This window comes from Vitis vinifera, chromosome 14 (genome assembly GCF_030704535.1).
Source record: "Vitis vinifera cultivar Pinot Noir 40024 chromosome 14, ASM3070453v1".
Taxonomy (NCBI): Eukaryota; Viridiplantae; Streptophyta; class Magnoliopsida; order Vitales; family Vitaceae; genus Vitis; species Vitis vinifera.
This window is the reverse complement of record NC_081818.1, coordinates 10,514,412-10,539,766: the sequence shown is the minus strand read 5'-3', so window position 1 is coordinate 10,539,766 and position 25,355 is coordinate 10,514,412. Positions and strand designations below refer to the sequence as shown.

The window sequence follows — 25,355 nt, the reverse complement described above, 5'->3', positions numbered from 1 at the left end:
AAAAGGAAGTCTACACTTATTTTTCCTCTTCTACATTGAAATTAAATAATTTTAAAATATATGAATTTCTAATTCGTTATTTGTATTTAATATTCTTTTATATTTTTCACAATTATATCATTTTCGTTAACATTTATTTTATTTTTCTAATATTTTTCTACAATCAAACATAATCCAAAAGTTTTATCCCCATCTTTTTATTTTTTATTTTTTTTATTTATAAAAATCAAACTCTACCTTTAGATTTAATTAGCTATCATCGACAACTCATTGATTGAGAGTGATGAGTCATTTAATTAGCTCTTAAGTATTAAATATAATGGAAGTATTATTAAATTCATTGTAATTCGTAATTTTGTGGTCTTATAATTTTTTATTGTGTTAAATTATTTATTTAAAAAATAAATAATAATTTATATATAGGTCCCACCATAAATAGAAGAAATAAATATAATATCCAAAATCATTATAAGAATAACTACCACTTAGAATTCGGTTACGACCATAATGTAATAAATTTTAACTATTATATTAATTTTAATTTTTTTTTAAAAAATTTCAAGAACATAAGGATTGCTTGACAATTATTTTTTAAAACAATTTTTTGTTTTTTAGAACAAAAAAAATATAGAACACTAGTTTGAGAATTAAAAACTATTTTTTTTTGTTTTGTTTTCAAGAACAACAAAAAGGGTGTTTTCAAAAAGCCTCTTTTAGTTATTTTGTGTTTTTGTTGTTTTCACTTATTTTTTGTGGTATGTTTTAAAAAATAATTATATAAACATTTAAATTGATTAAAAATAAAACATTAGTCATAAAACTTATTTTTAAAATATATTTAAAATAAGATAAAAATATTTTAGGTTTCCAAATAGATTTTTATTTTATAAAATATTAAAAATAATTTCTAAAAACAATTTTTTAGAATTGTTTTCGAAAACAATTCTCACACATGCCCTAGTATTTCATAAATTATTTTTAAAAAAATTTCTTTATTTTTTTTATAAATTATGAAATAACTAATTGAAAATAATTTTTGAAAGCACTTACTAAATAGATCTTGAGTATTTGATAAATTATATTTTAAAAATATTGCTTTATTTCTTTTATAAATTATGAAATAACTCTATAAAATTAATTTTGTTACCTAACAATCGATTTGCGGGACCCACCTGGTATAAATATAATATACCTAACTAGTTGGGGGTGATAGTAATTTTGGAGAAAGTGAGGGGAGGCATATATAAACTACCCAAATTGCTTGAACTAAAGAGATGCCCACAGAATTTGTCCTTGTGGGAGCCGAGCCTGGAGGGGGTGGGGGAATCGCAACAAAAAGTCTTCCTATCTCCTCACGCCAAGTAAGGGGAAAGAAAAACAAGGAAACCACCACCCCCAGGTAACAATTCCAAAATCTCCTCAATTTCTCGGGCCCTTTCAACTTCTCTTCCCAAAATAAAATAAATTTAAATCTCCATTTATTTGTAATTTATTAATCTTTACCCATCCGTTCGTAAGATTTTTTTCCCTTATTTACCCTTCCAAAAGAAATTTGTGCTGAAAACCCATCTAAACTATCTTTTTAATAGCTGTCACATGATGGTAATGGTTTCTGGAAAAAGAGAAAATGAAATTGATAGTAAGGAATTATTAGCCAGTCCTTAATTAAAAGGTTTTGATTTTTTACTTCTCTTCTATATGCTTTGGTTTTTCTTGTTTTTCTGAGGTTAGGGTTTTGAATTATTTGGAAAATTTATTGAAAATTTCATCCGATGTACCCTTATCCGCATCTTGTGTGAATTGGGTCCTTTTTGTTTTGATGAATTTGTTGTGTTTGTTGTTTGATTTGGTTGTGGGTTTCTTGATGATTTTTTAGGTACCAGTGTCATTGTGGAAACTGGTTTTGGGTTAAATGGGAAGTGGGATTTATTCGTCTTTTTTGGGTTTGTGAGTACCCTTCAGACCACTTCCTGTTCTAGACCATCTGGTTAGGGTTAGATCTGTTGAATCTGATATATATTTTTTTCCTTTTATATATTTGTAGTTTATTTTATTTTAGCTCATTTACGGTTTCTGCTTTATGTTGTTTTTATTTTTGTTTTTGGGGGAATTTAATTTTGGTGGTTTCTTTGACACCTGGATGTAGATAATGGAGTATTGAGCTTCTTTAGGTCCATGGAAACTTTGGATCAAGATTATGTAAGTCCAATAATTTTTTTTTTCCTTTTCTAATATTGGTTATTGTGTGATCTTGATCTGTTCTATATATTTCCTCCCCTGATTGTATGAATTTGTTGATGAAATTATGAGATTAAAAGGTTTTCTTGGATCAATGATACTGATAAATTTGTCACTTTGAGTTGTTCAATTGATGGATTTGGTTGATGCTGTTGACATGAAAATATTGTTGCTTTTCATCACAATATGATGTACATAGGGTTTGTGGTTTTGAATCACAAGTGGGTTTCAAGGATGACCATCTTTTTTGCTTTAGGAATTAAATTTCTCTGTTTAATATCCTCAAATGAAAGAATGTTGTTATTTATAGGGATCATGTACCAATTGGTTGTAGATACAACAACTTCTGGATCTTGAGTTGTTTGCTGTCTAAAAAATAGTGATATGAATTAAGCTATTTTAAAAAACATTTGAGATGCCAGTGGAAATACCAACTTGTGTGCTGCTTTTACTTATAAAGATACCATTCTTGTCTATGGATTAAGGGTTCTTTAAGTACTACTTGAAACCCGATTGGAAACTTGGCTATATCCTAGGCTTAGCCCAAGATTTAGTTATTGGAAGGACACCATTGGATTCTGACACCTTGTTGCAGTGTTCCAAACCTGAATGCATCAGTTTGTGTATTTGCATGTATATTGTACATGTTGTTTTATTCTCTGGTTTATCAAGATGTTGAAGTATATACTTCAATGAGTTGGTTGTGCTCTGCTGTGAATCCATGTGTATATAGCTTGGAATCTTGTTTTTAAGGATCTGAGCTACATCCATTTATTACATGGTATTTAGATGCTGTTTTAATAATGCAGGATTCAGGAATCTCTCACTGAAGGTCACTTTTGTTGCATCTCAGCTATTGAAACATCAAATCCCTTGTTTTTGTATTTAAATTTGGAATTTGTGGCTGAGGATTTTGTTGGGGAAATGTGGTGCATCCTTACTGATGTTGGTGTGTGACATAGATGCTACGTGCCTAATGTAGCAACAACATGATCAAGTAAATTGCAAAATGGTTATAGGTTCCTTAGATAGTTTGATGTACTAAATCTGCTTGTATTGAAAGAAATGTCTAGGCTGGAAATTAAATAGGCTGGTGGGGTTGTTTTAGGTTTGGGGGCATTCTTTTTCTATTTATCTCAGGTAGGTTTTAGGGTGAACTTTCTGAAATGATTCAATAAGCTTGTTGCTAGATAACAAAGTTGTAGATAAGAAATAAGGTTTTGAAGTAAAAAAGAAGGGAGTATTTCAAGGAAATTCTGGCTTTCAACAGAAAAGGATATGGATCAGGTTAAGTTATCAAGAGAATTATTGCCCATGATGCCTGGCACGAGTGGCAAGGTTTTGGGGTGGGGATATGGAAGGTTCTAGGTTTGATTCCTAAGTAGGGTACCCTCCAAAAAGGTTACCTATCTAAAAGAAAAAAGAAAAAGAAAAAGAGATGGGTTGAAGGACTCAACAATGCCATTAGAGTTGTAATTCCTTAGGGCAAGTGGATTTGGAGATTTTCTAATGAGAGTTAGTCTTTTTGGAAACAAATCATTGTAGGAAAGTTTAGAGAAGAGGTTGGGGGATGGAGCCCAAGGGTTTTGCAGGATGGTTATGGGGTGGGAATGTGGAAGGGAGTACAAAAAGATTGGGAATGACAGAAGGATGAAATTTTGGAAAGATAAATGGTGTGGGGATTTGAATTTGAAAGGGGCTTTACTAGAGTGTTTTTCTATAGCTGTTTCTAAAGATGCTTGGGTGGTAGAGATTTGGGAAGAGAAAAGGGAGGGGGTCTGGTAGAGTCCCAATTAGAAGCAATGGTGAGGATCAGATGTGTTGATTGGAAACCAAGAGTGATATTTTCTCAATTAAATCTCTTTATACTTCCTTGGTGAGGGTTGAAAGGGGTTTTTCCTTGTCAACATTGTTTGGAACCCCTTAAGTGCCTACAAAGATATGGTTTTTTGCTTGAGAAGTGGTATGGGGGAAATTTTTTGACAATTGATCAGCTAAAAAGGGAGGGGATGGAATAAGGTGAGGGTTGTGCATGTGTGGTTGGGAGAGTGGGGAGGGATGAAGGGCAGAGTGTCGCAGAGGCTTTACAGGTGTCTGGTTTAGTGCCGAGTCCCTTTGTGCACCCAACAGCGGTGAAAGTGCTCTCTGGAAACAATGGCAGCAGCTTTCTGTTGGAGCAGGTTGGGAAAGTGGGCTTTGGGCCCTCTGTGAGTCCAGTTGAGGCTCTTGATTCCTAAAGACAACACAGAGGTGGTCTCTAAAGAGTGGCACAGAGATTCAGAGGTTAGGGAAGAAGGTGAGGGTCGTGCATGCATGGTTGGGAGAGTGTGGAGGGATGAAGGGAAGAGTGTTGCAGAGGTTTTGCAGGTGTTGGATTCAGTGCCGAGTCCCTCTGTCCATGCAATGGCTGTATTCAGATTAGGATAAATGTTACAACCAGTGTAAAACTTCTAAGTCTTACTCCCCCTTAAGGGGTTTGTGTTTATTTAATGTTCTGACTTTCTGTACTGGCAGTTGAATTGTGACTCTATGCACATCTAACAGTCAACTTTCAGGTTGAATGTTTAATAAGTAGGGCAAGATATTAATAAAGAATATGCCATAAAGTTGTTTTGGAAAATTATTTGTAAGGTTGTGTTATAAACCACCAATATGCTAAAGGCCTTAGACTGTTAATTGTGTGAAATCAGGAGATTTTAAGAATCTGGGATCATGACATACGCCTATGCATGCTGATGATTCCATGGCTTCTGTAGCTACACCCAGCCAAACTAGAGGTGGCCCTTTCCACATCATGTCAGCTACATTTTCATTCAGCTGATTCGTCCATGACTTAAATCAATCTAGGTTATGGCTTCTGATGCCATATATGGTACAATACCAGTTAGGGAATGAGAGGCATGCAGATTAATGTAATGCATCAAAATCAGGACTTTCTAAAAATTTTCCCTTTTGAGTATCTTTGTTTCAGAAATTGAGGCAGTTTATGTGATACCGCGTAAAAGGATGGTTATCATTAGGATCAAGGCTGTTTGGACTTTAGCCCAAGATTAGTTTGATGGTTCCATTAACTATCAGATTTAGCGTTCAGGCCAATTTGCAGTTAGAATCTTGATTATTGGAGGTTGTGAGGTCAACCTCTTTGATATTTATTTCCGCTATTTATTGAGTTGATGGGCAAGCCTAGACAAGGCTGCCTATGAGCTCTATTTTTTATTAATTATTTTTTTAATGCTTTGAGATTTTTTGTTTTTTTTGGTGTTGGTGGGGGGGTGGTTTGGTTTAGCTTGGTATTCATTGTTGGTCAATTATCTAATAGTTGAAGCTTCCCATTATTTCAGTGTGGTGACCATGAGCCATCTGAAAAATGTCATATAGCTACATGCATGCACATTATCATGCCAAACTTAGATGATGATGAACCTGTTGGATGTGATTGAGCATATGGATGTTCCTTTTAGTATCTTGTTTCTTATATATCATTTTATTGTTGCTATTTATGTGGACAGTTTTTCTCAGCTCTGCTTAATGGTACCTGAGATATCGGATTAGCTTCTCTAGAAGACTTCAAATGCTGTTGCAGCTTCACAATCGGCTGTTCACCTATCAGATGCAGTAGAGTTTTGAAGAACAGAGTGCTGCATAATTCTATTTGTCTCTATAATTCCATTTAGTTTTTATTTAGATTGGTAAGCCCTAAATTAGTTCATTTTCTTATTGAACTTTTAACTGAGATTGTCTCCTCCTGTATTTGAAGAAAATTTGTGATGACATCATCATTATCCTTGTTTCACAGCATTGATGGGGACAGAACTTATTAGAGCTTGTGTTAAGGAAGAGAATCTTGATGTTCCACCAGGGTTTGAGTCACTAACATCTTTCACCTTGAAGCGGGTAGAAGACAATGAAATCACGACTCCTTGCTTGGCATCCACGAGTGGTTCTGAATCACAGTCGATCAAGATGGAAACTGAGTTTGACATTAGTGATGCTGCAAACATATCGAGGTCCCTTAGGCGTAGACCATGGATAAACTATGGTCAATTTGATAATAGTTCAGATGATGAGTCTGATTCTGAACATCTTAACCAAGTTAGTGTTTTCTTTGTAATTTTGTTATTACTAACTACTACCAGTGGTATTATTGTTTTCAATTTTCAAGTACCTTCATCAAGCTATTTTATGTTATTTTTTCCACTATAACTACTACCATTAAATTGCTATTATTATTTTTATTGTTATTTTCCAATTTTATCGATCTCTGAGTTCTGGATGTGAACCATATTTCTAGATGTTTACTATATAATTTGGTCTTCTTCTTCTTCTTCTGATTTCTCTGATTTCTTGAAGTTAACCATATATATTTGGTATTCCCATTGGTGACTGCTATATTTCTTGTATCTTATGTTCTACTTCTTTTTGCAGAATCTTCCTTTCAGGCGGCCTTGTCTTCCCAAAGGGGTTATCCGTGGATGTTTAGAGTGCATTCACTGCCAGAAGGTTGATTTGTAAACTTTATGATCTCTCTTAGTTAGCATTTTTACCTGGTTTGATCCAAGAAGGCATTGCTCTTCCATATTCCTTTTTAAACTTTACAATTGTTACAATCACCAGGCTCTGGTCATTTGTTATGCACTATGGTACTGTGATTGATTACGGGCTGGTGGCTGATGATTTCATAGGATGAACCTGATGAAATCCTAATCCGGTGTTTTATCTTCAGATCCTTGTTTAGCCTATTGCATCCTTTCATTTTCTGAATCTGATATTGGAACAGGTTACTGCAAGATGGTGTCCAGAAGATGCTTGTAGACCTGATCTTGAGGAGGCTCCTGTATTCTACCCAAGTGAAGAGGTTTGTATTGTCACTTGGAATATTCAAGGCTTCCAATTTAAAATATTTTCCTCTATTCTTGTTTCTTTCATTTTCTCATTTGGGTTTTTTCTATTGGCAAAATTTATAATTTTTTTCTGAAAGCAAGTTTATAACTCATTTACAGGAGTTTGAAGACACTTTAAAATACATAGCAAGCATACGATCAAGAGCAGAACCATATGGAATTTGCCGAATTGTTCCTCCATCCTCTTGGAAGCCTCCCTGTCCTCTCAAGGAGAAAAACATTTGGGAGGGTTCTAAGTTTGCTACAAGAATACAGAGGGTGGACAAACTTCAGAACCGGGATTCAATGAGAAAGATGCCGAGGGTCCAAAACCAAACAAGGAGGAAAAGGCGAAGATGTATGGGAACAGGGATAGATTTTGGACCTGGCACTGAAGATGTCTTGGGCACTGCAGATGTCTTGGGCCTTGGTCAAGTTGGATCATGTGATGGGGAGACTTTTGGGTTTGAACCTGGTCCAGAGTTTACATTGGATGCATTTCAGAAATATGCAGATGATTTCAGGGCTCAGTACTTCAGCAAGAATGGAAATGCTACTGATTTGAGAGGTAACATGACTATATCTCAGGAGCTGCGGGAACCATCAGTGGAGAATATTGAGGGTGAATATTGGCGGATTGTAGAGAAACCTACTGAAGAAATTGAGGTATGATAAACCTATCAAGAGTTTTTTTATTTGATGTGTCCGCACCAGTGCCAAACATCCACCCTAATGCTTATTGTTGTTCTACTCTATAGGTGCTTTATGGGGCTGACCTGGAAACTGGGGATTTTGGCAGTGGGTTTCCCAAAGTTTCTAATCCTGTTGGTTCTACCTCAGATGAACGATATACAAAGTCAGGCTGGAACTTGAATAACTTTCCTAGGCTACCTGGCTCTGTTCTCGCTTTTGAAAGTGGTGATATATCTGGAGTATTGGTACCATGGTTGTATATAGGAATGTGCTTTTCCTCGTTCTGTTGGGTAAGGCATAATTCTGCTTTCACTTAGATGGAATAAATTTTTTGTTCCTTCAATACCGCTCTTTCAGTTGACCCTGATATCATGTACTTATTATGTGTGGACATATATAATATAGATCTATACTTAGAAATGTTCATGTATGTGTGCAGTTGTATGTGCATTTTGACTGGGGCATGGAGACTGACTTCACGAATGCACCTTTTTTAGAATCAATAAATACATACAGCAATTAAGAAGATACAGAATATTTGAGAATCAAGGAAAAGTCATTTCATTATGCAAAGTGTTATATTTGTTTAGTAGTAATTAGCCTTCAAACTTCTAGGTTCTAGGTTCATGAGTTTAAATTTTTTATTATCAACATTGCATTAAATGGCATTTTATGCTGTAAGCATTTGATTTGTAAAATCATGGTAGTGAGTAATGTTTTTGTTGTAGTATTTTTGGGTACACTATGATACCCAAAAAATGGTTTATAAAAAAGAAAAAAATGAAAAGAAAAGAAAAGACTTGTGAACATAAGAAATATTGGAAAAAAATACATATTTTAACTGAAATGTATATATCGTTTGATAAAATATGACAAAAGTTCCCATTGTAGAAACATTGATATTATCTTGTAAATTTAAATAACTAATATAGAAAAAACTTATCTTCACCATGAGTGGTTTTCTCACCATGTTTCAGTTGAAAAGAATCATTTTTTTTTTTGGATAAATAAGAGTTCAGTTGAAAAAATCATTAACAAAAATTGATTTTTATTTCTCCCAAATAGTGTTGTTATCAAAGTTTCCTTTTATTCTGTAAGATGCTTTCTATTGCTGGATAAAAATAGTTTAGGGTGGTGTTACAAATGTTGTCTGGCTATTAATTGTAATCAGCTGATATGGTGTTTAAACCAATATGCCATGTCTGATAGGCATGATGACTGGGAGACATTGCTCCACTAAATCTGTATATCATACATATGTTGATACATGCATAATGCGTAAGGGTGAAAATTTAATGAGAGGAGAGCAGGAAGACATTTAAAAGAGATCTGAGCAATGGAAATAAACAAAACTAGAGAATAAGAGTGAAAATTTAAGCCTACATTTGGTTCTGAGAAAATTTGAAGGAAAATGTGAGAAAAGAAAATAGAGAGGAAAAATAGAAGAAAAGAAAAAGTGTAGGAAAATAAAAAATGGATTTAAAATTAATAAGGTGGTTCAGTCCAATTTTTAAATCATTGAAGTTTTTAATAAAATTTAATTTGTTTTATTTTCTTTTTTATTTTCCATGGTAAACCAAACATTAGAAAATGATTTTCCTTATGCTATGTTTGGTTCTAGGAAAGTACTATAGAAAAGAAAAAAAATGTTAAGCAAAATGATTTTCTCATGTTTGGTTTTACCATGAAAAATACAAAAGAAAATCAAATATAACTAACATTGGTTGGAAACTTATGCGAGGCAAAACAAGCAAAATGTGTTTGAAGTAGCATATAAAAATAATGTGTTTTTAATTTTCCTTCATTTTTTTCCTTCTCATTTTTCCTTAAATTTTCTAGGAACCAAACATATCCTTGGCTTTTTTTTTTCGTTTCCTCAGTACTTTCTAGGAACCAAACATAGCTTGAAGGAACAGAAATAGGAGACTCATCATGCAATATGTTGTAGTATTTAATGACACTTTTAGATGTTGATTATGCTGATTCTTTTGTTTATTTGTTTATTTGTTTATTTATTTATTTTTTCAAATTTATTTTTGAGAACAGCATGTTGAAGATCATCACTTATATTCGTTGAACTACATGCACTGGGGTGCTCCAAAAATTTGGTATGGTGTCCCAGGGCAAGATGCCCTTAAATTGGAGGCTGCTATGCGAAAGCGTTTACCGGATCTATTTGAGGAACAACCTGATTTACTTCATAAGCTGGTGAGTTACTGTTGTGTGCAACCAAAGATGTTTGATGTACTTTGCCTATGTTACATGGGTTTGGGTATGCAGGTATGTGTCAAGGTGTCTAATCCTTCAAGCTCAAATTTTAGGACATCAGGACTCGACTTAAAAGAATCCAAAAAATGAGCATGGGTACTGAGATGCAACATAAATAAAAGAAAAATTAAATAAAAAATAAATTGATAGTGAAGATATCTTTTTTAAAAGCTATCATTTTTTTCCCTCTAATCCTCTTTTTATTTTATTTTATTATTATTATTATTATTTTCTTATGTCTAAATATTCTTACAAAAATTCACTTTTCAGCTAACTTTTTCTCTAGTGTAATTCTTATTAGGGAAGTTGAAAGAATAAAAGGATATCAATGAAAAGATCAAACCATCATATACAAAGTGAAATAGGAGTGTCTGAGAAGGATCCCATACCCATACCCATACCCTTGTCTTGTGTTGACACTGGTATGTCGAGTGAAATTGAAGGATCCGGGTATCATAGTTCTTTGCTATTGTAGCATAGTTCACTTATGCAGCTGTTTTTAAGACATAAGTTATGCAGCCAGATAAAGTCCAAAGCAGATTTCACTACTTTTTGTTTTTTTTTTGACATCTTTTGAAAACATTTCAAAGCAAAAATTGCTGTTTATTCTTTAATTTTCAAAAGATTGTGAAGCTTCATCTTAGTTTCTGACAGAAGGTCAATATTCCTCAACAAAAACTTCCTGCATCTAGATAGTTGAGAGATTTTATCTTTATTTTGTAATTTTCATTTTTCTGAAATAAAATTATTTTCTAATTTAGTTCTTAATGGTGAGAGTTTATAGGTTACTATGTGGGTTGGATTAATTTTAAAAGATTTTTAAGGGTTTTATAGAGCCTATAACTTGGGCATCAAATGTAAAAGCTGGATCTTGGTTTCTTTGACTAAAGAAATTTTATGGAGAGTTCATTTTTTAATAGGAAATGTTTATTGGAAAAAGTAAAGGAGAGTATGAGAGAGTTTTATCATCTTCTTTTGTTAAAGATGGTGAAATTCCTTAATATTATGCTTCCTGAAATGTTCTTTTGTACCATGGCCTTGATTGAGCATGGTTGAGTGGTCTGAACATTCTTTTGTGCTTATGCTTGATTTAACTTGATCCAGTGGCTTAATATGTATGGTTGCAACACTTTAATGATGGTAATCATGGAAAGTTTAATGTGAATATGGTGGCAACACTGTGATGATGGTTATCATGGAATGTAGGCCTGTTGGGTAGCAACAGGGATTCAAAAACAAGATAATCCTTGCACTAGAGATGTGGGTTGCTTACAGCCTAATTGTAGGCAAATTCCTATTCATCGGAATTCGAGTGTTATAAAGATATTCCCACTTTCGCTGGTTTACCTTTCATGGAAAATTTTCTTAATTGAGTATTTGAGTGGTTTTTATTTTTCGTTATTATTATTTTGAGAAATGTGAATATCCCGAAAGAGCAAAAGGTCTGAGTGGCATACAAGATCAGATGTACAGTGGTAACTGAATTCTTTGCTGCAGTTGTTTAGAGGTGACAAGGTTAATTCCTAGATTTGTTTGTTGTCAAGAATGGAGATATTAACAATCATGCAAATTTTCTTTATGATTATGGAGAAATATAATTCAATATGAATCAGAATTACTTAATGGACCACTTCAAGGAGTTAATGTCAACTGGCTAAAAAAATTCATATCAATAAGTTGTGTATTTTAACCAACATCTGTTTGTGAAGAGAATTTGGATGTTAAAGAAGTTGTTTGAGACTGAGCCCATACTAGGATGAGAGCAATATTATACTGATGATACTGATGATACTAATCATGCCCTGACTTATGATTTTGTGCAGGTCACCCAACTTTCGCCCTCCATTGTGAAATTTGAGGGGGTACCTGTCTATCGTTGCGTTCAGAATCCTGGAGAGTTTGTTCTGACTTTTCCTCGAGCTTACCATTCAGGGTTCAACTGTGGCTTCAATTGTGCTGAGGCTGTAAATGTAGCTCCTGTTGACTGGTTGCCCCATGGACAGAATGCCATAGAACTTTATCGTGAGCAGGGACGGAAGACATCCATTTCCCATGATAAACTGTTGCTTGGGGCAGCGAGGGAAGCGGTGAGAGCTAATTGGGAACTTAATTTATTGAAGAAGAATACTTTGGATAACTTAAGATGGAAACAGGTCTGTGGAAAGGATGGAATCTTAGCAAAAACGCTCAAGGTACGGTTTACCTCTATCATTTCTTGTCTTGATGGTCATTGGACTAATCAATAACATCCACATTTTTTTTTAATTTTTTTTTTTAATTGTTCCTTTTTCTGGGGTTCTGTGAAAGGGCATAATGTGGAGGAAATAGAGTGACAACAATCTATTAACACTTAAAATCTAATGAAGTTAATACTTGATAATGAAGTTGCCCTTGACGCTTGGCTCAAGTGGTAAAGGGATGGGGGGAGGGTTTGTGGGAGGTTCCTGGTTCAAGTCCTAATGGGGACAAAAAATTCACCTATCAAAAAGAAAAAAAAAAAAAAAAAAAAACACTAGATATCTAATGAAGTTACTTGGAATATTTCAAAAATCATTCACAGTCCTGAATAATTCCCAAAATTTCAAATGCTACATCTTTTTTATCAAACAAGGCAAACCCAAATGTTGGGTTATCTATAATCAAAATTATATATTCAATACAATGGCATTATAACTATAATGTCGTACAATTTTGGGACTTATGGCACCTTGAGCTTAGTAAAATATAAACTTCATCCCTATTTTTACTTCATGTACAACTTTGGGGATTGGTGCCAATTCTTGTTGCTTTCTTGACTTCTTAAATATATTTTTTCTTGTTTAGGCACGTGTTGAGACAGAGCATACGAGGAGGGAATATCTTTGCGGTTCTTCACGGGCATTGAAGATGGAGGCTAATTTTGATGCCATCAACGAGAGGGAATGCATTGTATGCCTCTTTGATTTGCATCTGTCAGCAGCAGGTTGTCACTGTTCTCCAGATAGATATGCATGCCTAAATCATGCAAAGCAGTTGTGTTCTTGTGCTTGGAATACCAAATTTTTCCTCTTTCGTTATGACATCAGTGAATTAAATATCCTTGTTGAAGCTTTGGAAGGAAAATTAAGTGCAGTTTACAGATGGGCAAGACTAGATCTTGGTCTAGCCCTGAGTTCTTACATTTCCAAAGACAATTTGCAAATTCCTGGGCTTATTGGTAAATTATCTCAGTCCTCGGAAGGAACAGTACTGAATGAGCAGAATTCTAAACCTGTATCATCCTTAAAAAAGGTAGGAGGGGCAGAAAATGCTACTGGTATCCCACTTAATTCAACAGGGAACATTGGTGAGACCTTGTTGCCACAGAAGGAGAAGCCATCCAAAGCTTTATTGGATTTGGAAGGCAGGAAGGTTCCCAGTTCAAGAAACCGAATGGGAAATCAGAGGTTTCAGTTCACGAAGGAAGAATCTGTACTTTCAGCTCCTAGTTTAGGAACCCCAGTTTGTCATCCCTCTCAAGAAGACATGTATAATACTGAAAACTTGGCTTCAGTGAAATCTGAATTGGAGAGGAATACGTTTCCAGGGCATGGTAATGTTATACTTCTCAGTGACGATGAGGGTGAGGAGCTGAAGAAGCCAGTTCTAGATATTGCTAAAGAAACTCCTTTTGCTAAGCATTCAGAATTTTTTGAGAGGCTAACAGATTCTGATGCTAAAGTGAATACCTGTAATTATGTTAAAGATTCAGTTTTAACCACCCCCGCAACTAATGCTGCAGTATTGGGTGAAAGAAATGCTATTTCCTTACTTCATGGTGAAATGAAGAATTGTTCATCTTTCTCCATGTTTGCAAAAGATGAAGACCATGGAAAAGGTGGAATGCTCCTTGGATCGAATCCACTGAACTGTTCTTTTCATGTAGGTTCTACTAGTATAGATTCTGACAGAAATGCTCTGTACTTGTCGACTACAAGAGAGAACAGTGATTTTAATGTGGTAAATGCTGGAAGTTACCTTCAGCATCCGCTGCCACATGTTGGCGGAAAACCTAATGGTGAGGATAACAATGACAAGGTAGGACCTGCTGCTGGCCCAAAGTTAATAGACAATGCTAGAACCATTGCAGGAAACCCATCTTGCAGTCAAAACAATTTGGATAGATATTTCCGCCAGAAGGGACCTCGCATTGCAAAGGTTGTGCGAAGGATCAACTGCATAGTTGAGCCTCTGGAATTTGGAGTTGTGATTTCTGGAAAGTTGTGGTGCAACAGGCAGGCAATTTTTCCCAAGGGTATGTTGCATGTGAATTATCCACAAAGATAATAGTTTTGGAAGCATAGATTTTGTCCCAAAATGAAAGAATGGATGCACGTGTACTTATTTATTTTGTTTGATGCAGGGTTTCGAAGTCGGGTTAAATACATAAGTGTTTTGGATCCAACAAATATGTCTTACTATGTCTCAGAAATTCTGGATGCAGGATTAGCTGGACCTCTGTTTATGGTAATTAAAATCTTAAACCTTCGTCTGCAATTAATAGCTCACTGCTGCATCCTTTATATTTCTTTCTTTTCTTCTTGAAAAAATTGGTAACCATTATCATGTTGCTTCTCTTTCTCATGTCCCATGCAAATGAGTTGATTTCCAGTGAACGTTGACGAAGATCCGGAAAAAGGGTTTGCCCCTATTCTATATATATGATATTTAAAATAGGGGCAAACCCTTTTTCCAGGTCTTCATACAACTTTCAGTTGCAATCAATCAACATCTAAATGTTAGTTTATACCCTGTCTGGATCTCATCAGAAGTTTTGCCAAAGTTTGTGCATAATTAAGAGAAGAAAATGTTACATTATTTTGGAGATGACTTAATATCATATGACCCTCCTTCCCCTTCTTCAAACTCCAGTTGTTATTTTTCATAGAGAAATATCTAATCAACAATAGAGCAATATCCATTTTGCACCATATCTAAGGGGTTCCTTGGTTCAGGCTGAAGAAGCCATGATTCAATCATTATCAAACTAACTGCAATCTTTTTGTGTCTTTGAGGATCCCACCGGAGCGCTTTCTACTTCTAATAGGCTGTGAACTAGAACAAAATAATTCTCGACGTGTCCATAAGAAGTGATCCCATTTTTTATCATTGATAAAGATAAAGAAGTGTCATAAATTTCTTCATGCTTGTCAAAAACTTATGATACACGATATGTATCACAATTTGTATCTTATTTTAAGTATATCTTACTATGCATATGCGATACACGATATAATATGTAATACAACGATACAACAATACATATACTTTCAACTATTTTTCATAATTTTTAAGAAAAATCAAATTCATTTTTTTATTAAAAGAATTATTAAATCAATTGTTTAAATGTATAGAAAGGTTAGCAATTAGTCATAAAAGAGAGAGAGAGAGAGGGAAAATAATCTTGCATAAAAGGCTATTTTATTGTTGTCAAAGATCATATTAGAAGTTAAGTAAATTTATTTTTGTAGTGAATATTAAATAATTTTTATTTGAATGCTTTAAATGTTGACATTGAAAATTGTGGTGATTGGTGAATAAAAATTTTTATGTAATACATCAGGTTTTTATTTTTATTTTTATTTTTTGCGGTGGGGAAGGAATGATGATGAACATAAAAAGTATGACACATAAAGACATATATCAACAACACATGTAAGTGCATATGCCTAGTTAGAATTTGGAATTAAAAGTTAGATCTAAAAATTTTAAAATTTTATTTGTGGATTTTGTGATAAAAATACACATTAAATTCATATTTTAAAATCAAGTTTTCAAAATTCTATTGTTCAATGTTTTCATATGATATGATATAGTTTAACTCTGTAAATCCTACTAGCTTTCATGAAATTGGTTATAAATTACTCTATACTTCATGCTTCCAAAATGTATGTACATGTATGCATATTGTTTCTATTTATTTTCACTATATAAAAAACTTATGGTGTGATACATAATATAGAAAAATAGAAAAATAATACATAATATGTTTTACAAGTTAATAACCATGGATACGATTGCTAAACTGCATGGACAGTGCTTGCTGTCAAAGCTACGTACGTCTATGCAGCAAAAATCTCCCCCTTCTACTCGAATCACATTTTTCTCTGCCCAACAAATAACACTGGGGCCTGAATTGTGAATATTAGAGTTGTCAAAAATTGAGCAAATTTTTTTTGTTGAAAAATTGCTATATATATATATATATATATTAATTTTATTTTATTAATTTTTGAAACATATATATATATATATATATATATATATTTTTTTTTTTAAAACAAATATCAAAATTAAACTATGAAACATGTTTAGTATTTATGAAAATTGGAAACATAATGAAAAAAATATTCATCTTTTGTTTTAAAAACATATAAGATTGAAAAACATAATCTATATTCATGTCTGAATTTTGTATTTGGAATTTTACATGAATATAGACTTCCAAACTCCATCATAGTAATATATGTATCACCTTCTGGAGAAAAGAAAAAAAAAATTAATTACTTAATCCTTATGTTATGGTGCCTTTCAGGTTTCCTTGGAGCATTATCCAAGTGAGGTATTCGTCCATGTTTCTGCTGCCAGATGCTGGGAAATGGTGAGAGAGAGAGTCAATCAAGAGATCACGAAGCAACATAAGTTGGGAAGAATGCCACTTCCTCCTTTGCAGCCTCCCGGGAGTCTTGATGGCCTAGAAATGTTTGGTTTTTCTTCACCCACAATCATGCAGGTAAACCTACTGTTGGATCTTATCCCATTGTTCTCATCATAGTTCTAGTGCCCTTTTCCTGATAGGCAAGCCAAAAAAATTTATCAATGGTGCCTAGCCAAAATGGCTCTACCAAAATACACATGCTTTATACAGAGGGTGACAAAAGTCAGAAATAAAAAAGGGAAAAACTCCCTTCCCCAGCTAGCTCCTTGCCAATCTACAAAATTAACCAGACATCGACACCCCATCTATAAACATCCTAACTCACATCAAAAGAGTACCAAGAAACATGGATTTGAGTGCTTGATTCATCTGCTCCTCATTTTTGAAGGATCTCCAGTTTCTTTCTTTCCAAAATAGTCCCAAAAAGGTAAAAATAAATAAATGTATAGAAGAGCAACCCTTGCACTTTTCCTCCACAAAAGACCTGTGCCAACCTAATAGTTGCTCTCATGCATGCTATGTCAAATAAAGAGAGAACTAGCTACCATAAAAACCTTGCTTTAGCGTAATGGTGGAGAATGTGATCTATGGGTTCATCCTCTTCTTTGTAACTGGTCCAATGGCAAAATATTCTTTAAAGTTGTTTCCCAAGCAGAAAAACCCCACTTTTATCAGAACCAAGAATTCCAAATTACGCCTACTGCCAAAGAAACTCACCTTCCCAACGCCACCAAAGAATAGATCTGACTGAAGCTTCCATCCTTGTATCCATTCAAACTGCTGTACCGTCCTCATCTCTGTTCTCTGAATTTTGCAATCTTGAGAGAAGTGCCTGACGCCATCCAACTCCCAATCATTCAACTATTAGAGAAACTAGGTTTCCTAATACCCTTTTCATTTTGATTTTGGCAAATTTTTTACTTTAATTTTTGTCCCTTACACTTGATCTGTGAAACTGGAACTTTTACAAATCATTCTCTAAAAGGTTCTTAAATTTTTTTCTTGGTTTTTGGTGAATTGTGATTGTGTTAATTCTGGTTCCTCCAAAAGGGGATGGATCCTCTGCCATCCATTGGCTTATGATCTTCCATTAAATCTCCAAATGTGCCTCTTGGTGAGTTGCATTTCATTGACATGAGAGAGCTATGCATAAATGGTGGGAGATGGTGATGGAAGAGGATATCTGAAAAATGGATAGGAGAGGACCATCTTCCCCACTCAGTCCTGGAAATTCTTGAAGTTGCTGAAAAAACTATTTACTGTTTTGTCCAAATCCATAATATTGAAAGGTTCATCTGCAATATGAATATCAAAATTGTCCAAAACCTTTTGAATTTTGTTAAAAGTTATATGAAGTAGATGAAATATGCACTCCTAATACTGTTCTTTTCTTGTATTGTTTGTACACCTTTCTGTTTTGTAATTTTGAGAACACAAATTGCAGCATCTTTGATAATCTAGGCCTTTCATTCAATTATCAGGGACATAAATTTCTTGCTCCCTTACAAAAAAAAAAAAAGAAAAGAAAAAAATAAAAATTTCTTGCTCCCTTGAAGCTTGTTCATTTGTTGCTTTATGTGCTTGGCTTCTGTTTACCAAAAAGGCAAGTTGACCCGAGCTGTGATTGGGCATCATCAAAGTTTCACTGTATGCGTTGAACATCAGCTGTCATTTGTCTTATCAATTGCAAAACTTTGAAAGTTTGATTGTTGGTGACTGTCAACTATTCTTTTTCTCTTTTTATGTTCAAAGCAGACTTAGATTACGTGAAATATATTATATTTTCCTTTTTGTGACTTAAAACAGGCTGTAGAGGCAATGGACCGAAATCGAGTCTGTACAGAGTACTGGAACTCTCGTCCCTTGATTGCACAACATTCTCAATTAGAAGGTAGTGTTGGAAACCTCCATCGGATGCCTGAGGAACAAAATTATCAGTATGGCCAGAGTAACCATCCGTTTCCGGTTGGAGTTGACACAATACTGAGGGGCCTATTCATGAAAGCAAACCCTGAAGAATTACACTCACTGTATAGCATTTTAAATGACAACAGTAGGCCAACTGGTGATGGTGGGCTGGTGACTCGGCTTCTGAGTGAAGAGATTCACAAGCGGCCTAGGTGAATGGCAGTGAGTAATCTGTAAATTCTTCAACCTGGTAAATTTGGAAGTTGATGGCAGTGAAGTGAAGAAGCTGGAAAGTGAATCCAGTGGATGCCCCTGTTTTAGTTAGTGGGTATGGTATCCACATTCTTAGAGCAAAAGAGAGTGGGGGTAACAAAATGATGCAATACCACATCTACCGATTTTTTTGTTCATTCAACTTGTATGAGGTTTAGTGTTGCTTAAGCGTTAATAACATGAAATGAAATGGGTTATACAGGTGGATGATACTGATTGACCTTATTTTTGACAATAATACAGCATTCACTAAAACATGTATCTTTTTTTTTTCTATGTTAACATTTGAACTTTCTACTTGCATGTCTCTATGCTTCTCAATTTCTATTTGTCATATACAGCTAGCAGCTTTAGGATGAGTGTTGTTGTGTTGCCTTTGATGTCCACGCTCCACTCTACTCTGCTTTCCCACACCACACGACATGGGTGTAGGTGTTGGATTTTTTCTTATTCCTGCTGTGTACAAATTTATGAATATTTAGGAATAAGAAAAAAATATAAAGATAAAAAAAAAATGAGAGGTTGTTTTGAAGAATAAATTTTTGTTTTTTGAGGACAAAAAACATGAAAATGTTTGGTTAATGTTCATTGTATTAAGTAGCATCAGATTCATATTGAATCTAAATCTTGTAAACCTAAGTTTTTTGAAAAATTGATAGTTGAACATAGTATCAGAATAGTTTGATAATGGAAGGTCATGTGTTCGAGCCACCTGTATACTTGATAAGTTTTGATAATTGTTTTAAAACTATGATTTTTTTAAAAAGTATTTTAATTATTTTCACATGTTTTTTTTTAAAATTTGTTCTAAATAATACTTGTATAAATATGAAAAATGATTAAAAATAAAATACCAAAGATAAATGTTATTTTTAAAAAATACCAAAAAAATAAATAAATTGAAACATTTCAACTTAAAACTACCTTTTCATTGTAATACTTTAATTTGGATTATTCTCCATATTTTATTTAATTATTTTTTTGAAACAATTCCTTAAAAATAAATAAAAATAGTTGAAGTATGTTATGAAAACTACTTTTTTTATTTTATTTTATATATATATAAAGAAATTATTAAAATTATTTTCGAGTCTAGAAAATGGCTTTCCACTTTTAAAAATAAAAAATTGTTTTCCCCTTTTAAGAATAGAAAACTGTTTTTTTATAAAACAGTATGGTTCTGATGAATGTTTTTATTGACATCCCAACAACCTAGACATGCATTTCTATTGGAGAAAAAGAATTTTGAAAGAGAAAATTACAACTCTCCTTAAAGCTACCACAATTACACTCTTAGTATTTTGGTTTTTTAAGATTACACTATTATCCCATTGCCCACCTTATTATAGTAAGACCACCCTTTCTTAACTAACAGTGATCGGTGAAAGAAACCAAAACTGTTCTGGAAAAGCTTACCAGATACAGAGTATATACATATATTTATAAGAGAGGAATTACATTTGGATCAGATCAAAAACTCAGAAAATCAAAGGTTGTTACAAGAGATAAACATCTAAACATAGATTACAATCATTCAAATATAGGATAGAGCTAGTGGAGATAAACTCAGATTATTATCGTTATCACATTGGAGATAAACTCGGATCATTATCCTTATCACTAACATTCCCCCGCAAACTGGCAGGAAGATCGTAGATAGCCAGTTTGTCACGAAGGAAACAAAATCTATCAACCGTATGACCTTTGGTGAAAATATCTGCAGGCTGAATAGAAGTCGAAATGTGCTCCAAAATGATGTCTTGATGTGCTACTTTCTCATGCACAAAATGATAGTCCACTTTGATATGCTTAGAACGGGCATGAAAAATAGGATTAGATGCAAGTGCAAGAGCACTAATGTTATCACACCAGATAACAGGAGGAGAATCAAGAGAAATTTCCAATTCACATAACAACATACGCAACCAATATACTTCAGCGGTAACTAGAGCCAGACATCTATATTCGGCCTCAATGCTGGATTTAGATACCACTGGTTGTTTCTTTGCTGACCAAGAGATAAGATTGGGACCAACAAACACGCCATAGCCACACATTGAACGTCTATCATCAGGGTCACCAGCCTAATCCGAGTCACAATATGCGTTAATGGCGAAAGAACCAGGTTTGTAAAGGAGACCAAAGTCCAGAGTAGTTTTCAAATAACGTAGGACACGCTTAGCTGCTGTCCAATGAGCTGTAGTTGGGGCTTGCATATGTTGACAAAGTTGATTCACGGAGTAAGCGATATCTGGGCGAGTGAGAGTTATATATTGTAAGGCACCGACTGTGTGACGATATTCGGAAGGATCAAGCAGGGGATCTCCATCAAATTTGGATACCTTAGGACCCGAAACACATGGGGCACGATAAGGACGTATGCTAATAAGGTTGACACGATCTAAGAGATTAATAATGTATCTTGTCTGCCGAAGATGTAGATCGGAAGAATCACGGGTAGCTTCAATACCCAGGAAGTATGATAATTGCCCAAGGTCCTTCATAGCAAAATCTAGCTGAAGATTAGAGATCAGCTCATCAATAAATGACCGAACATTAGATGTCACGAGAATGTCATCTACGTAAACTAGTAGGAACGCATGAGTAGAGTCACGGTGATAGGTGAACAAAGAGGGATCAACCTAAGAGCTTACAAATCTAAGAGATAAAAGGGTAGTGGATAAGTGATTAAACCAAGCTCGAGGGGCTTGTTCTAATCCGTAAATAGATTTATGCAACTTACACACAAACTGTGGATTGGTAGGATCTTCAAAACCTTTAGGTTCAGCCATATAAACTTCCTCATCCAAAATGCCATGAAGGAAGGCATTAGACATATCTAGTTGTCGAATGTCCCAATTAAATGAGACAGCAAGGGCGAGTACCATGCGAACTGTGGATGGTTTAATAATTGGGCTGAATGTGTCAAAGAAATCAATACCACTACGTTGGAGATAACCAACTGCAACTAGCTGTGCTTTGAGTCTTTCAATACTCCCATTTGGGTGGCATTTGCATTTAAAAACCCATTTACTTGGAACAACATTTTTGCCGGGTGGACGAGGACATAAAGTCCAGGTGTCATTCTTCAACAAAGCTTGGAATTCAGACTCCATAGCTAAATGCCATTTAGGTATAGCAGCAGCTTGAGCATAGGAATGGGGCTTGGAAATAATAACACTTGCATGCAAAGCTCAAAGGGGATGACGTGTTGAGTAATAGAGATGAAAATCAGGGTATGTGCGAGGCCTAAGATGACCAGTTTGTGATCTAGTGACAATGTGATAGGAAGGGGCTGAACTAGTCAGAGCAGAAGATGAGGGCTCAAGGATGTTGCTAGGAGAAGAGGAAATAGGAGAGTTGAGGTCTAATGGAGTGTTTGGTGGAATAGAGAAATCATGGTCAGTGGGAATTATGGGAGTAGTGTAAGGTGGTGAAACTGAAGGGGAAGGAGAAGATGAAGGGAAAATGTGTGAAGGAGGAGAAAGAAGTAAGGGTAGAGAATTACCTGTCGAGGGAACCCTACTGCCAGAGTCCATGAGAGGAGATTGTACACGAGCAGGAAACACAGTCTCATCAAATATCACATTTATGGAAATATACACACGGCGGGAAGAAGGATCATAGCAACGAAACCCCTTCTAATTAGAACAATAACCAATGAAAATGCATGGTGTGCTACGATAAGAAAGTTTATTAGGCCTGTAAGGTCGAAGACAAGGAAAGCATTGACACCCAAAGGAACAAAAATAGCTAAAATCTGGAGGAAAATGAAATTGACATTCAAAGGGTGAAGAAAAATTGAGAACTTTTGTGGGCAACCGATTAATGATAAATATGGATGTTAAGAAAGCATCGACCCAAAATTTCTTAGGTAATCCAGATTGCTCAAGAAGAGTGAGTCCCATTTCAACTATATGACGATGTTTCCTCTCGGCAAGACTGTTTTGTTGAGAGGTATGTGGACAAGAGAGCCGATGAAAAATCCCATTATCACTCAGAAAGTGTTTAAAAATGGTGGAGCAGTATTCACCACCATTGTCACTTTGTAATTGATTAATGGGATAATTAAATTGCTTTTCTACTAAAATTTTGAATTTGACAAACGTAGCATAAACATCAGATTAATAAGAAATGGGATATAGCCAACAAAAGTGAGTAAAATCATCAATAAAAATAACATAGTAGAGACAACCACTCAAAGATGGAGTGGAAGTGGACCATACATCAGAATGAATTAACTTGAGAGGAGCAGTTGATTCTCTTGAGGAAGCAGAAAATAGTAATTGCTTAGACTTACCTAGTTGACACGACTCACAAATAGACTTTTTATTGAAAGAATCACTAATGGGTAGAGAATAATTATGAAGAACATGATGCAAAGTGGACGACGAAGGATGTCCCAAACGACAATGCCAAGTAGCGGGAGAGGCCTTAACCCCAACAATCATGGAAAAAGCATGAAATTTAGATGATGATAGTTGTTGTAGGTTGATCGGGTACAATCCTCTATCACTGGGCCCCGTCATGAGCGTCTCCCCCGTCTTGAGGTCCTTCACAGAAAAATCGGAACCAGTAAGTTCAAATAACACATTATTGTCCTTACAAAATTTATTAATGGAAAGAAGATGGGAAGAGACTTGAGGGCAATAAGCAACATTATTTAAAGCAAGAGTAGAGGAAGGAGTTTTAATAGTAGTAGTGCCAGTACGTGAGATTATCAAACCTACCCCATTACCTACGCCCACGGTATCAGTGCCTTCATAAGGTTGAGAAATTGCCAAATTAGCTGCATTAGAAGTAACATGAATGTTCGCACCACTATCAGCGTACCATTGATGCTGATTCAGGTAGGTGGTATTGGCCTCAGCAATCATGGCAGCCAACTCTGTTGGAGAATGCCTCCCTTGAAAGGCATAGTTCATTCAGTTGTAACAATCTAATGCCTGGTGATTTTCTCTTTTGCAGATTTGACAAGGTGATCGAGACCGAGAATCATGGGACACGGGTGGAGAAAATGAAGATGCCCAGTGGGGTAGAGGTTGCCGAAATGGTGAAGAAGATGGAACTGAGCCAGGAAATTTGGACGTACCTGAAGAGCGAGACCGATTGATATTGTGACTGCGTGCTCCTGGTTTAGAACTATTTTTGTGGGAGTAAAGAGCATAGGAACCAGTCTCGGGTTGAATGGTGTGATTGTGAAATTTCTGCATCAGATCATAGTTGAGCAGCTCGGCATGAAAGTCAGAAAAAGGCATGGATTTTTCCTTTGCAAGCAGCATGTATGTTGTGACAAAGGAATGAAAGGAGGAGTTGAGTCCATTGAGCACAGATAAAATCAAGTTAGAATCCTCAACAGGTTTGCCAACTGTTGATAATTCATCTGAGAGAGATTTGACTTCATCTAGAAAATTTAAAGGAAATACCCAAAAATACACTTCTTTATCTTATCCTATACAAAATGTTTAAACTATCCTTACAATCTTATCTTACCTTATGTACCTTATTATATCTAATCATCTCTTTAATTGTAATTGTGAGTGCTTTAGGTAGGTTGATAATTCTAAGTCAAAATTTCTAAAATATACTCCTAACCCTTGGACTATTTGTCTATTTAAGATCAAGATTATTTGAAAGTGATTAGAGACAAAAGTAGGTGGTTGATTAATGTTTGCAATAGAAGCATAAAGAGTCATTACGTGGTAGTTTTTTTACTCGGTCTTTTGCACACTACTTTATGATTGAGTTTTTAAATATGATTGATCCATCTTCATAACTTTGTGAAATTTTAGTTGTTTGATTAAGTTTTCTCATTACTATTTAAACCTAAAATTTCATTTTAAGGTCAAGGGAAACCAACAATTGTCATTTCTTCTCCCATTATGCTCAATGGTCATTCCAATTTGGGAGTGTTTGCTTCCCTAGAAAATCTATCTTGTTTTGAGTTATATAACTATTTTTCATTGGATTTTCTCACAAAATATGGGTTGATTCATTTGGTTCTTCTATCTCATCTCTCATTGTTCATATTGGATTGGGTTAAAGCCATTTATCTTCTTAATTGAGCAAGAAATGATATGGATAATTGATTGTATTGCCTCCAAGTGTGCTTTGGAAGAAGACATATAACTAAAGTTAGAAGGTGCTAATGAAGTAGTTTGAGAGTGGATTGGTGGATTTAAGTTGGGTAAATCGTTATATTCACTTTATTTCTTCATATTAAATGTTTTTATACAAGTGTATGTTAGGATAAAACCCTTAAAAACATGTCATGATGTAATAATAAACAAATTTTATTATTTATAATATGATTTTTGTTTCTCAATTTATGTATTCTATATTCATGCATTATATTATCAAAACATTCAAACCTGATATATCTTGCATTGTACATGACTTATGTGTATTAGAAGTTATAC

At 34.6% G+C, this 25,355-nt stretch overlaps 1 protein-coding gene across 14 annotated transcripts; it reads left to right on the top strand.

Moving 5' to 3' along the window:
* Positions 1 to 1,268: 1,268 nt before the first annotated feature.
* LOC100243365 (putative lysine-specific demethylase JMJ16) lies at positions 1,269 to 19,191 on the top strand. Of its 14 annotated transcripts, none has more exons than XM_059742921.1 (15): positions 1,281 to 1,399; positions 1,877 to 1,947; positions 2,147 to 2,199; positions 5,748 to 5,927; positions 6,035 to 6,330; positions 6,664 to 6,738; positions 7,016 to 7,093; positions 7,239 to 7,784; positions 7,877 to 8,101; positions 9,858 to 10,019; positions 11,903 to 12,271; positions 12,903 to 14,352; positions 14,461 to 14,564; positions 16,633 to 16,830; positions 18,562 to 19,191. In XM_059742921.1, the coding sequence occupies exons 5-15, from the start codon at positions 6,040 to 6,042 to the stop codon at positions 18,877 to 18,879; spliced, it is 3,816 nt and encodes a 1,271-aa protein (XP_059598904.1). In that variant the 5' UTR covers positions 1,281 to 1,399; positions 1,877 to 1,947; positions 2,147 to 2,199; positions 5,748 to 5,927; positions 6,035 to 6,039; the 3' UTR covers positions 18,880 to 19,191. The 14 variants fall into 14 exon arrangements, with proteins under 14 accessions (XP_010660223.1, XP_010660215.1, XP_059598900.1 ...); XM_059742920.1 differs by having other exon boundaries at positions 1,877 to 1,987; XM_059742916.1 differs by lacking the exon at positions 1,281 to 1,399 and adding an exon at positions 1,523 to 1,672.
* Positions 19,192 to 25,355: the final 6,164 nt, after the last annotated feature.